The sequence below is a fragment of the Linepithema humile genome, chromosome 3, assembly GCF_040581485.1.
Source record: "Linepithema humile isolate Giens D197 chromosome 3, Lhum_UNIL_v1.0, whole genome shotgun sequence".
NCBI lineage: Eukaryota > Metazoa > Arthropoda > Insecta > Hymenoptera > Formicidae > Linepithema > Linepithema humile.
The window spans coordinates 1,517,508-1,532,599 of NC_090130.1; the positions used below are offsets into that span (position 1 = coordinate 1,517,508).

Here is a 15,092-nt window from a genome sequence, read left to right on the forward strand (position 1 = left end):
TTATTGACTAAGAAAAACAAACTGCGCAGAATTGCTGAAATATAAATTCATTGTTGTTATTTTGTAAAGTTAAATTCCTAAATGTGCTAACATCAAATTTATTATGTGCTATTTGTAATGTCGCCATATAAAATTTCTTTTATACAAGATTTAAAAAAAACATATTTTTATAGAAGATAATTAGTTAATAATATATAAGAAATGTAATTATATGTCGTTCATATTAAAATATAAGAATACCTAAAATTGTGTAAAATTTTTTCAGTGAAATCGGTTTCATTATATAGTATATGTATATATTTGTTATCGCCTGCTTATGTAAGAGAAGTATAGCATGTGTGAATTTAATATTTCGAATGGCACTTGTTTATAATTAAGATTTGTTAATATAGATGTAGTTAGATTAAATAAATATTGATTTGTGTATATATATTATATATATATAAGTGATGTAATATATTATACGTAAGAGTATAAAAAAAAAGAAAAATTGTTTCAATTTAGATACATGATGATACATTGGTCCCTAAATAAAGAGTAATCAATTACATAATTAGAAATGGCACTATATTAATTCCTTATAATGTTTAAGCTCGATATATTGTCAATTTTTTTTCGGGTACACAACAAACTAAGTAAAGCTAAGAACTGTATTCGTAAATGCTCTGTTCAAACATATGTATATGTAGTTTGTATTCTTCGGAGATTTATTCCGCAAACAAGCAAACAAGTTCTGTAAACTAACAAAAAAAAAACAATAATTTTATACAGAATACAGATCTTTGCTACATTAATATATAGTCTATCAAGTCCTTTATCTTTTAGCTTATTTTCTTTATCATGCATTAGATGTAAATATCAATATATTACACGATATATTATTGTTTTTTCAGCAATACATATAATATTCTAAAGCTTTTAATAAATAAAGCACTAATCTCTTTGGTGTGAGACTCAAGACAATGACGAAAGAAAATAAATAGCTTGTATAGCACATTATGAACAATTGCTTCTGATGTCGAGTAACTTTTTAGCACTTGCTGTAACTAAAAGATAATGCAAAAATCGATATTCTCATTAATTATAAAGTCTTAATAAAATTAAAGATTATAGCCACTTTCATAATCCACGCAATTCTGATTTTGTGCTCAATTAAGAAAAACAGCTTGTCATGGTATCATTAATCATACTATGATCACACATAATATGTATGTTGTATCAAAAGTATTTCAACCAAATAATTCATTTTTTATGGATTATGAAAACAAACATGCAAAACGATATGCAGTACTACTTGCTGCATACTTATTCTTATTGAATATATTGGTAAACAATCAATATCTCCTTGTACATTTAAAATAAGTTAACATAAAGACTGCAGTCTCGTTGTTAACAAATATGATTGACTTATTCAAACACTAACTCATATAAATTTTTTTACCACTAGATCACAATGGCTTGATAATATTTAAATAGTAACTATGTTGCGGTTAAATTATGACTACAAATAATTATTTTATAAAAAATCGAATTTATAAAATAAGTTAGAATATCGTAACAAACCGATGCAAAAAGTTAACTGTTCTTTACTATATTTAATGCACATCTTTCATATCATATTATTGATAGCAAATTCGATCAAAATAGTTAGTATCAAATGTAAAAGGTTTCCAAACTTTTTCTTACCTTTACAGTTACGTGTATAAGTTTCATATCAAAATTTATAAAAATATGTATTTGTCATAAATATATATGTCCAAAACCATTTGTGCGCAAATGAGGTCTTTGATCGAAAGAACTAATGGACGTTATTATAGCGTTATTATCCTGCGTTGTGATGAATATTACAGCAAGCATGTGAAATGTAAATGGTACAATATTAAAACATTTGAAAAACTTGTACTTATAGAGAGAATGATTGATGAGATATTTTTAGGCCTCGAGATCATCTCGAAATCAGTATAACATCTCGAAATGAGTATCATATTTTGCGGCAAGTTTAGCGATTGAACAAAATCTTCACGATTTCCTCTTTGAAGATTAAAAACAATTTTCATAAGGACAATTCTTTTTCCCTATTTTTGATCGTGTCACAAAACTTGAAAAGTTTCTTTCTGAGAAAACACAAAGTACTATTGTATGTAAGATTAAAAATGTGGCAAATGCATTCTGATGATATGATATGATTATAACTTATACATATCGTTATAACTCTCGTCACATGCATACTGTAAGTTATAAAATGTTGCGCTTTTTTAAATCTATTGCATTCTTTTGTCAGTTGCTTGTTTTAGCTTGTTGTAGAAGTAATACCTTCTGTTCTACAGAATACACTAATATTCGTATATTTATATTTTAGTGGCGTATACTTATTCGGTTATCTTAAACCGCGAAAGAAAGGCACAAAACAATATAATAAAACACTAACTTTAACAGAATGGTAACTCTTCTAAAGATCGACAATACAAAAATCAACGGAGAACGCTTACAAAGGTGATATACTTATTCTGTTCACAACTCTCGGCAAGATAGACAACATGAAGCCAGGATTTTACATTATGCGTTCGACGAGTCCTCGACGTTTTCACTGCTATTAGACGTGAGTATGAGTTTCAAGTTAACCGGTCTTTTCGGTTTCGGTGGCGGTGTCGGCGGTTTAGAGAAACTATCCAGGTTGTCATCAGTGGGCGTCGGCAACTTGCTCTTCCACTGTCCCAAAGACTTGCTCAGATTATTCATGGCATTCGCTATTGTATGATTAGTAGATAACTCCTCCGGAAGATTACAATAATCGGCTTCGCGCATTTTAATCGGTAGAGGCGGCGGTGGATCGTCCTCGGACGCAGTGCTGTCCGTTGTGCCGACGCTGTCTCTATTTCCTTTTCCCAAACCGCTTGATTCTACTCCGTTGTTTGCGCTCCTTAGGTAGTGTTGAGATTGACCGGACCAACGATTGCTCATTCTTCGTTCCTTCTCCACTTCCGATCTTAAAGGACGTTTTGGCGTCAGCTGTATATAAAGAGGCGCATATATTTATTTTGCGAGCAAACTAAATCAAGCGAGCAAGAAGCGATATCGAGTCGTTTATAAAATCTTTACCTCTTGTCGAAGCTCAAATACAGCAGAGTGCGGTGATTGTAAATTAGACAACGACGTAATGGACGACGCTGAGCTGTGGGATATTTCGGCTGTAGTGTACCATTGGCTGGTCGGTTGTTCAGTTTTCGTCACTGTGGTGGAATCACTTTTTCGTGAACTTTTACGCTTTGTATCTTTCTTCTTATACGTTCCTGGACTCGGATTTCCCAAGGCCTTTTGCAAAGAGGCCGTTGACAATATATGCGAGCGCATGGAGTTGTTCCTACAAATTAAAAATATTTGCGATTAATAGTGATGACTGTCGATTATAAAAGTTTGTAGAAGAAAGCCAGACGAATAGATAAAAGTAAACTACTAGCCATCAAACAATGCATAGATAAATAGGCAAGCAGTAATTTCATAATTTCTCAAATTAACTTGTAATTTTGTCATGAGGATAAAATTTGCAGATGGTGCAAATTATGTGCATTTTATTTATTACGTCGTGATATCAACGTAAAAGAGAAATCAAAATGCTATGGACAACAGCCAACAAATGCATATTTGCATATTTTTAATTACCTATAGTAGTATTGCAGATTTAAAGAAGTTTAGCAGATTGCCAGTTGAAGAAGACATATATTCCAGGAACATTTATTAATGATATTGTGAAAAATGCATAACAAAATCACATGCAGATGAAAAGCGGAATAAAGAGAGAGATAGAAAATATAAAAATGCTAATGAATGTAAAGAAACTAATATATTTATAATATAATTTTTATCATATAAAGGAATACAGCTATGTGGCACTTGAAACATTTTTTATTGTCCCATTATGTGCTTCTGATGTAAAATTAAAGTCTGCATTTTGAATCCGTTATTTTTCAAAATAATGCTTGCATAAATTTGAAGGTTATTTATAGTTAGTTTTAATATAAATACATTATCTATCCTCACACAAACAGATAGAACATGTATGAATTTATTTATATCATATAAAATGTTTCAAAGGTGTATAAAGTGATGTTTTATACACTTTAAATACTTTTGAAGCGTATAAAATAAAAAAAAAAAAATGAAAAATATAAGTAAATATGAGAAATATTGTAAAATATATATATTAAGGAGTGCTAAGTGCGAAGAAAGGATAACAAGGTATTATGCGAGAGCTTATCAGGTCCAACAGCAATATTCCTGAAATCATATTGCAGTCTTTTCATGTGACCTAAACGTTGTTTTGTATTATTTAACTTTTATAAACATAGCCGTGATTTTTTTTAGCAAGATGTGATAAAATCATGCAGATATAGTAAAATTTAATTAGATATTAAAAATCGTTTTTTTCTTTTTATATTACATAAGAGCCGCATATAACATATATAATATTTTTGTTATTTTGTACAGATTATTAGCATTAACCCAATTCATACATGAAGAGAAATCAATTCTCAACACCGAAGCTAGGTTAGACATTGATATAACTTTACCTTGACAAATTGATGTTTTGAGCACCACTCGGTGATGTGCTGTTGTTAAAATTGAACGATGCAAGTGATTTAAACGTTGCAACTTGGGGTCTTGTAAGTGAGGATACCCTAAAGTGAGTTGTATAGCTGAACGAGATGATTACAAAAGGAGCTATACAATTATTATTTTATAATTTATATAGGATATCCTCCAGATCAATGTCTGATTTGGATACCATATATGCACGTTCATTCATATTATTTTTACTTATAACAAATATTGCTTAGGAATATGTTTTTTCTTTATTTTAAACAAAAGACATAAATTTTTTTATAGTTTAATGTGAGTTGCCAAATTATTTATAGCACTAATATCGTAGAATGCTATGAGATACTTAGTCGAATGAACGTGGTCCATGTGAATTAGTAACACGCGTTTGACACATTACCTTATTTTAATCATGATTTAGTAATAACATGCGACAATTATTGCTATTAGTCACAGTATAAAAATTTGCTTAGAAAATAATAAACATGCTCAATAAAAGTTAAATAAACTCACTCTGAATTATTCATATTTGACTCAGACAGGCAGTGATTATCTCCTCGTGAAGTTGGTGGTCTTCGCATGGTCACGGTTTGCGTTAGGCTCTCAATTTGCAAATCGCATGTCTGTTATAATGTGATAAATTAAAAAAAACATGTGTGCAAATATTAATTTGATTTGAGCAATTAGAAGCTTACCCTTTTTCCATATTTTGCTTCTACTTGATTACGCATTGACACGAAACATTGTTCTAAACGTTGATGAAACGGTGCCAACTCGTTAGGCGCTCGTGTTTTGTGTAACTGAAGACCTACACAGAGGAGGGGAATTTGCTCCGCAATAAGTCCTTCTAATTTGAGAAGGTCTGAACTCTCATCCGGATGGCTATCTCTGTACTCCGCGTTGAGGAAAGCTTTTTCATAATTATCGATACCACCCATAACTGCTGGATCCAATATGCCGTTCAATTTCATGCTCAAAGGGTTTAACGGAAGACTGGGATCGCTTCTGCATAGGCACAAAAAATACAAACCAATTTAAAATATAGTATTCTTTTATACAAAAATTAAAAAGTAGAGAAACTTGTTCGATTCCCAAATCAATTGACATTGTCTTCACTATCTGATTTATCCTCATAAATTGTACAGAATTATTATGCACAAACCTGTGAGCAACAATGAGATCCCTCAATGCTGTATTCGTAGCTTCCATAGTTTCAATCGCATTTCTTAATGGGCTGACTAAGTATGTCTCGCTAGACGTCACAGGAAACCAACGAAGAATTCCTGGCAACGGGTAACTTGTAACAAGTACTGTTCTTTCCAACCACAAGGAAGCAAACTCATTACTGTTGTTAGTGCCAACATTTACTTCCTTTTCTTTATCACCAGCTATCGAAATAATTTCTTTTCTTGGCGCGGGTCTTGAAAATCTGAAGCGTTGTACGTCATTCACTCGATGGTATCTAGAATATGCATTAGAAATACATGAGATACATGGAAACAACAAAAGCACATAAATATGATAGTAACTTCGTAAAATTCTACATATGAGAGGAAAAGTGGACGAAGTCTTTTTTTAAATCCATGTATAAATTAGAAAAAAACTGGACAGTCTAAATAATTTAAAAGTGAGTACAAATGTTTAAGTTAAAATTAAAAGAAAACTATAGCACCTATAAAAAACAGTGTACATGTTGCACACAATTAGAACAACTTTAATTTCAGAACTAATTTTCTAATAATTAACAAAAATAGACTTGATTCACTTTTCATTTGAATCCCTCATATGTAGAATATATTTTGATATAATTGTATTTACACACCTCAAAACTGCTTCTGCAGTAACTGGTTTACCACTTAGACGATGCCTCTTTTCATCCATCAATGGCTCCACTTTGTTAATTTGCACATACTGATTATTGGATTCCAGCATTTCCATCGCAGGTGGACATAATTTGTTCATTTGCTCCGCGTTCGGTAATTGATTCAACGTTCTTGAGCAAAAATCGCTAAGTCGTTCGTATTCCTTTCCTCGATAAACAAACACCTACCACAAACGCATTGTTGCAGGTAAAAAAAAAACAGAAACGAATAACATAAGAAAGCAAGTTATCTGAGATAAATACCTTGTTCTGGAGAAAAACAGGATGTCCTTTACCATAGTATGCGACTCTGAAGTATTCTGGTTCAGGTCTTAACTGTTTCACTATGCAATCATAGAACTTTGCCATGCGTCTTAATAATACAGATAATTGCAAGTAATCGAATGTCTCTTCTTCGTATTGCGATATTAATTCCTTGCAAACGGCAAGAGCGCATTCCCACATTCTTCCCTTGTCAAAGTAATCGATGATGTCATTGTATAATGCTTCCTTTAGTTCACGATGTGTCTGGCACAATGGATATCTGCGAGAGAATGTAACAACATAATATTTACTTAATCAATAAATTATGCAATTCTGATTGGTAGTGTTACCTGTGCGATATTAACAAAGGCGGTAAAGGTTGATCACTCCATGCTAATAATTGACTATGGAGTTTCAGAGAATAAGCTGCTTCCGTATAATTATCGCATTCTAAATGTAATTCGCATAGTTTATTCACGTATCTGTAAAAAAAAATACATATTTTAATATATATATTAAGCTTTATATATTACATTATTTGTGGTCAGAATATTTAAAAAAAAATTAAATTAATCATTGATATAGAAATAAAATATACAATCAAATAGATTTAAATTTAATTATAAAAATATACTCAACTCTTTGCACTTACCTGATATACATTTCCTTCCTATTAATCTCGGAATAGAATTCTAATAAATTTACGGTGCAAAGCATACGATGTTCTTGGGATTCTGCGTGAATAATGTCGCGATATTGCAACAAGCGTTCCATGAGTTTAGCGATTGTGTCCACGAAGCGTAACCCTTGTTCTCGCATCGTAGAATGTTTCTCGCACAAAGAACCCATAACATGCATCCAAAGCGTACGAAATTGTTCATCGCCTCTGCCTCCTTCCACCTGGAAGAACAATGTTTTTATGATGTAATCTTCAATTAACGTAATTAGTAAAATAAAATTTAATTATAGCCATTTCTCGTTTCGGTGTTTAATATAACGTGAAAAAAACTGTACCAAGATATCCAGTTTTGCTATCATTTCGTTTTCATATTCTGTAAAATTAGCTTTGATGTGAGCAGGATCACGTTTAGTGTCTCCATATCCTTCCACTATGCGTGAACTATAGTATTCGCATTGCATCATATCGAAAAAGATGGGTATAGTAGCTTTTCTCAATTCTGTTTCAGGTATTAATGCCATTTCAAGAATTGCGCCAACTAGAGCGGGTACAAAGAGTATTTTGTGTTGTCCCAAGTTGAACCACATTGATCGGATTTCAAACGCGGTTTCTCTAAATACACATATAAAAAGAATGTTACAATTTATATTATTTCCCTTACTCATTGATATATATAGAACGTTAGCTATGGATTCTCTGTTTCAACGTTGAACAAAGCCCTTTTTTTAATTTTTTAGTTTTTCTCCAGAACTTGCAATTTTCTGTTACAATTTTAGAATGCCCTGTGTGATTACATAAAATATGTACCTGCGCATGTCGTTATAACGCGTGATAATGCGATTTCGTTTCGCAGGTGTGAATATCTCCAATTGTAGAGCAGGTTGAGTTAAAAACGCGATAGCGCAGTGGAAGAAATTTGACCATGCTTGCTGCTCAAACTCGGTGAAAAAGTAATCTCTAATTGTGCCCGAGAAGTACCGCAAGGACTTTAAGATAACGCTATTCTGTAGCATAATCATTTCGCACCAATCTCCTGGAAATACGCTTCTAGAAACTAGATCTTTAAAGACCAGCAGTATCTCCATGAGAAAGTCAAGTAAATCAATCTTCGTTCCGAAGTGATTAATGTATACTTCGTAATGGTGTTGTGTCATTTGTCTGGAATGAGAAAAATGATGGAATGAGGAAAAAAAGATGTTTAAAAAAAGCATAAAGAATACTTCATATTTCACAACGTTATTTATATTTTCGGGATCTTGAAAATACCTGAATATCGCCAGCATGACTGAGACCAAGTTTCCTACTAAGGGATTTTCTCTGTCCATTGATATAACAGTCTGTATAATAGTGCGTAGGGCTGTTAACATTATCTCCTTGACATCCGAAATTGTACTGCCTATGTCTTTTCTAAAAGTTAATTCTAGAATGTCAGACAATATCTTGACACATAGTTCCACCTATGGAAACACAAAGGATTTAAAAAGTAGATTACTCGAATCATACAACAAGAATTATATATTTCTAAAAGTGTATAAGGATTATTAGAAAAAATATATAAATCCATACGTCTAAATTAGTGCGTAATACACAGTAAACACTCTGCAATCTATACACTCACACAAAAAATAGCTCACATTACGCAAATCACTGATCCTAAAATTTACGTTTATAGTGCAACACAACAGGTACGGGTGCAAGTATGTCGAAGTTCTGTGTTTCAAGATGTATCGTGAGGTCGCGAAAAATGTATTATGTATACATCTGTGGAAAGTTTTGGAATTCCCTACATTTGTTAGAAAAATTACCTCTTCGGAGTAGCCGCGGTGCTGGTTGAGTCGATGTCGATTTTCGCCTAGCAGCCTGGCTACCTTCGCCACGCTCTTTCCAGGCGTACTTGATAGCCCCTTTAAACGCCATTAACCAAAACCATATCGCACACAAAGAAAAAAAATAAAATAACCCTTGTTAGTTAGGAAAAAAAAAACAATTTTCTAGGACGTATACATTTTCGTAAATTTTCCAACACCAGTGTGAATATGAAACTGCATGCGATAAAGATGCAATGCCTCACTAAGTATATAAATATAGAAAAATATTAGTAGATAGAAAAAATAAATAAAAATAATTTGATATGTTCGCGTATTAATTATAATTTTTCTGTTAGAAATTTGATATATATTTTTATATTAAAAACTAACTATACAAGTTATACTATCTGTTCGAAAGTTTTTACTATAAGAAGATAATAGAAAAGATTAGACGATTGTATATTTAAGAACTATTGAAAAATGCAGGACGAATGCAGAAACAAAACATATCATTGAACAAACACATGCCACATTTCCAGTTCTATTTTCAGTAGACATACCTCTTTTCTTACATGCTCACTGAGATTAAGTTAAGGATGTCTTGCGATACACTGCATATTTTCAAAGAGTGAAACAACTGACTAAATTTTTATTATTAAAGTTTCTAGATTTGTACCATAACAATATTATTTCCCTTTTAACATAAAACAAAAAATTTGACCTACAGAATTCAATAAAAAGTTGCATTATAATAGACATAAAAAATATTAAATAAATTATATAATTAAAAAATGAAAATAAAAAGACATCCTCGGTAGAAAGAGAAATTTGATAAGATTCATAGAAAGATGCGTGGCGGGAGGATCGCAGGCTGCACGAAAAGCACGAATAATGACATTTATCGTACATTGCGCAAAACGACATTAAATGCAGGTAAACATACGTTTGACGAAGTTTAGTTGTATGGAAATATGTGTATAGTTAGGGTTCAGTGAAAAGTGTCGCGAGAATAAGTATGAACATTATTTCTGGTGAGATATAGATGAGTAACGTGAACATTCCACATTTCGCTTAAATTGCAAGTTAGGGAATTGCAGCGTTAAAACACATTTTACGACATCTTACCTCTTCTTTAGCTTCCAATAAATCTCTTACAAGTATGATAATCCTAGGCAGTAAGATCGCTCTGCACTCCACATTTAGAAAAAGCGGACTGTGAACGATGTCGTTCACCGTCATCATCTTTTGCTTGGTCAATCTACCCGCTGGTAGAGTCACAAGTAAATCTGTCAGAATCGTGCTCAATTGCTTGCCACTGTAAACCCTTAATAAATGAGGTATCGTCGTTGGTAGGTATTTGAGACACGCTCCTTGAACCAACAGAGTCCCATCTGTCTCATAACTCATGAAATTAACGATAGATCGCAACAAATCGGTCAATGTTTGTGAGAATTCTTCTTCGTCCTGATTTAATCTTTAAAAATAAAATATAAAGGTTTATTCAAAGTCACACATATTTCTTTTACAATATCAAATTAAATATTTGTGAAATGTATGTTTTATAATGATACGTAATAAACAATAAAACTTACTCAGTAAATAAAAGACGAGATTCGACAATGAATCTCATGCAGTATTGCAGACTTTTCATTGTCTTCAGTAATAAATCACGCTCCTGACCATCGCTGTTGCCGACCTTGTTTATACGCTTATGTAATACCGTGATTAATTTCTTATAGGCGAGAGTTGCAGAAAAACTTTCAGAAATGTATAAATCTAATACTGGCTGGAAGTGCTGATACTTTCTATCGGACACGAGTCCGATAATATATAAAAGGCACTCAAAAACCATGTCGTCGTAGACATCACTGTCCGAATTACTCATTAAAATGTTAAATAAAGCATCCAAAACATCCTGAAAGACACAATGTTACTCAATAATTGACTATTTCATATAAATCTTGTTTTATTATATAATCAAATGTGTAAATTTGCAAAATGATTTACCTGAAGAAACTTTACTATTTCTTCCCCATCAACCTTCATTAAAGCAGCTAAAGATTCCTTTAAGTCAGTATTATGTGATGCCCAATTAAGTAAACCTAACAAATCTACATTCTGAGTTAATTTAGTTGAGCAAATATTTGTCGCTATCAAAAAGCTATCTTTACTGCTCAATGTTAGTGTTCCAAAACTTGGTTTTTTCTCCAGATTTAATTCAGCCTGAAATAAGTGAAATGTGAAATGGACGACATTTAAAAATATGAAATTTCTTTTATAGCGAATAAATAAACATACCAATTCTCCACGTGTTGATGGCAATTTAAAGTAAGATATATCGCTCTCATCATATTTCTTTTGCTCTAATTTATAAACCAATAATTCATGTTGTATATCTTGCAGAGTTGTTCCATTGCGTTGCATTAATCGAACGTAACTTAAAGCAAATGGTTTTTCGGATCTGTCCTTCGCTTCGTTAGAACTGCGATGCTTGAATGTAAACTTTAAGTGAGCCTGCTTGAATTCTTCTATAGGTATGGCAATCTTGAACGTTTCGCACCATCTAGGCTTGTCTTCGTGGTAATAAATAACACTACGATATTCGTCAATTGGAGATGCACCGCCACCTAATGTCATGACTCCAGGAATTGCTATGCCATGTTCGTTGCATACTTTAACCTGTTAAAAAGCATATTACAAGTATTTAAATATTGTTTATATAAACAAAAAAATAATTCCTTTTTAATTAAATCTTTACTAACCGTCACTTCCACATTTTTGTCTGTAGATTTTGAGCCTTTGCTGAATTCACCACTAATTAAAGTCAAATACAAATCATTGCGTACATCACCTGGCAAAATAACTTCTGGAAATCCCATTTTACGCGCAATAGCGACGTTACCGAGTACAAGATGTGGATTTTCATCTCGCACCTATATAAAAATGTCATAAAGTTAAGAAATAAATAATACTTTTTTTATAGTACAATACCGAATAACTTTATCATAAGACTCACCTGCTTAGGATCACCTCTTAACAATTTTAAGCTTGTCCATAATCCTTGTCCACCAGTGATATTAGTAATATTGCCATTCATATGTTTTTGGATATTTGCTTCTTTTTGTGCGATTATCCTGCGTAATATACCATCAAGACTATCCTTCTCACAACATCTGAAACAAAGATAGAAAACCAACAAAACAATTCTACCTTAATTTTATAGGCACCATTATAATGCCTATCTTTGATATTTCAACTACAAATGTCACACTATTAAATTTTAAAACACTGACTAAATAATCTTTTAAATATGTGCTTACTGTATAAAAGGTATAAAATGATGCTGTTCAACATCTCCCTCGAGTTTGCCGGTAATAAACAAAGTAATATCCATCGCAGCTACACCAAACGGTCTCCTCATATTCTCCACGCCTTTGGATTTATTCTGATTAATTTGTGCCACGCTCGAACGACGATGATCCGGTTCTTTGGCTTCCATTCCACCAACTCTGATCACGTAACAGGCTAAATAAACTTTATCCCTCGTCAAATCTCTGGAACCGAGATCCGTAAAGAGTACTCTAAGGTTGTGCAATTGATCGATGTCCCTTGCGAGTCCCTCTTTACTCCACGATACTACGTAATTTTCTGTGATAGCTTTCATCTCTCTACCGTCGTACAAAGTTAATAGCAGCTCTACATCCTCCGTCATTTTACATACAAAATTTCTCACACTGACAAAAAAGATATGTGAATATACAGGTACTTGTGGCTTATGGGGTTTTTTCTTGGTGTCATTAGATGCCTTTCTTATTCTTTCTGCAGCAGTTTCATGATGATAATATAATTGGATAGTGCTTGTTTCTTCTGGATGTAAAACATTTCCATGCTCGTCTCGCACTACCATGTCCAAGCCCAACAGTTGATTCCCAGTGTCTATTCTTGCTGTTGCTAATCTTTTCATATCTTTTAATTCGTCTACTGTTAGAGTGCCACTTAAAATCTTGCTTCTGTATCCTATTGCATCCAAAATTTGCTGCTGCATTGTCCTGAAGTGCTCGGAGTGTGTCTACATATAAACAGAATGATAAAATTATTTCTATTATGTAGAGACACACAAACATATAAAGCTTTAACAATTATTATATATACGTACCATATATAGATGCTTCCAATGATGACCCCATTCTCTCAAAACGTTAGTGATTTCATGTACTAAATTATCCGTATTTGCCGATTTCTGTAGGATATGTATATAGGCTTTTGGAAAAATTCCACATGTACCCTTCGACTTGCTGCGGCCATAATACCAATCTCCGTACTCCTCTAATATCTGTACAACCTCTCCGACTGTCAAGCATATTGCGTACGAGGTTGGATGTGCAAAATTATAGATGGCTAAATAAAATAACAAGATATAGAAAAAGATTATATACATTTAATTTTGACAATTTAATGGTTTTTTAGAATTCTACATAATTTAAAATATTTCAATAAAATTGTATTTTGGGACAATATTTATTTTATATTAATTTCAAAATAATTTTTAGGATTTTGTATACACTTTCTAATATTTCAGCAAAATTTATTGTAGGATATCATTCCTCTATATTAATTATTAAGAATTTTGAATTTTTCAAGACTGGATATAACAGGATCTATTAATAAAATACTTTTACAAATTATCTCATATTCAGCACGGATTATTTATATAAAATTTATTAATTAATCATATCTGTCTAAAATATTCATTGATTAAATTCAATATTAAATCCAATAAAAAAAATAATTGATGTTATTTTCCAATATTTTGATAACAAGCTTTCTTCAACTTTAAATCAATATTAAAAATATACGAGTAATTATAATTCTAGTGAAATAATTAATTAGAGTATTGAAACAATTAATCATTTATATCACTTGTATAGCTAATGTAATTGTCAAAAATATTTAACATACAAAATATAAGAAATGTAATGCGTCACAATAAAGTATACAGTTTGACAAAGCGTGGAAGATATGGCATGAGATGCGCTCAAAAATGTCAGACTAAGTAATGGAAATTTTATCTGAACTCGGGGCACCTCCCAGGATGTTGGAATTTCGCAGTAGCAGGTTATTCATCTTATACAAACTACTCCTCACCTACTCCTATTTGCTCCTTAACTCGCTTCCATGTCATTGTCATTTTATTCGTACACTTAGCACTTTTAGGATATTTACATTCATTACATTTCGATTCTCGCACCTCGCTAGTGCGAACAAAATTATTACTGTTTTATCTTGTCATCTAACTATAATGTATCGAAACAGGATGCTATTCTCAGCTATATATTGTCCCAATGATGATTCGAGCGACATCGATAACCTTCGGTAAATCTCGTGAGATCTCTATAGATAATTGGAGGAAAATTTAGGGTATATCCAGATAAATTTGAATAGCGCATAAGCATAGCATAAGAAAATGGAGATTGGCCCATAAAAAGATACATAAAGAAATGAACCAATCCAATTTCTTATGCATATGCTTATGCATATGCACAATAGTTTGGTTGGATATACCTTTAAATGTTAATGCGCACACCATCAGCACGTCTGCTATTATTTTTGTCTCCTTATCGAATTAATAATTCTTATTTTCGATTTATTTCTGTTAAGTAAATTTTGATTTTTATTATGATGCAAAAATTCTTAACAAACATTTAATATATATATAATGGATAATACTTAATCTATTTTCATTCGGATTTGTAAACATCACTATTAAATAAATAATATGTATATAAAAAACGTAAGAGTGTATTATATAAATTATAACAAAATTCAAAATTAAAGTACAAATCTGCATTCTGAAATTCTATTCTGATTATATATATGTTTTTTT

General features: G+C 32.0%; 1 protein-coding gene across 7 annotated transcripts; it reads right to left on the bottom strand.

Moving 5' to 3' along the window:
- Positions 1-550: 550 nt before the first annotated feature.
- mbc (myoblast city) lies at positions 551-14,563 on the bottom strand. 7 transcript variants are annotated; one of them, XM_012374472.2, is made up of 23 exons: positions 14,354-14,562; positions 13,365-13,606; positions 12,529-13,277; positions 12,225-12,378; positions 11,971-12,141; positions 11,507-11,887; positions 11,216-11,431; positions 10,801-11,123; positions 10,334-10,682; positions 9,206-9,304; positions 8,667-8,857; positions 8,208-8,558; positions 7,736-8,012; positions 7,374-7,621; positions 7,072-7,203; positions 6,722-7,001; positions 6,419-6,642; positions 5,759-6,058; positions 5,292-5,601; positions 5,110-5,219; positions 4,569-4,676; positions 3,100-3,361; positions 551-3,009 (listed from the first exon to the last, which is right to left on the bottom strand). In XM_012374472.2, exons 1-23 carry the CDS (start codon positions 14,394-14,396, stop codon positions 2,557-2,559), a joined length of 5,973 nt encoding a protein of 1,990 aa, XP_012229895.1. In that variant the 5' UTR covers positions 14,397-14,562; the 3' UTR covers positions 551-2,556. The 7 variants fall into 7 exon arrangements, with proteins under 7 accessions (XP_012229895.1, XP_067207392.1, XP_067207393.1 ...); XM_067351291.1 differs by having other exon boundaries at positions 12,225-12,381; XM_067351294.1 differs by having other exon boundaries at positions 2,735-2,986; positions 12,225-12,381; positions 14,354-14,563.
- Between the last annotated feature and the right edge of the window lie 529 nt (positions 14,564-15,092).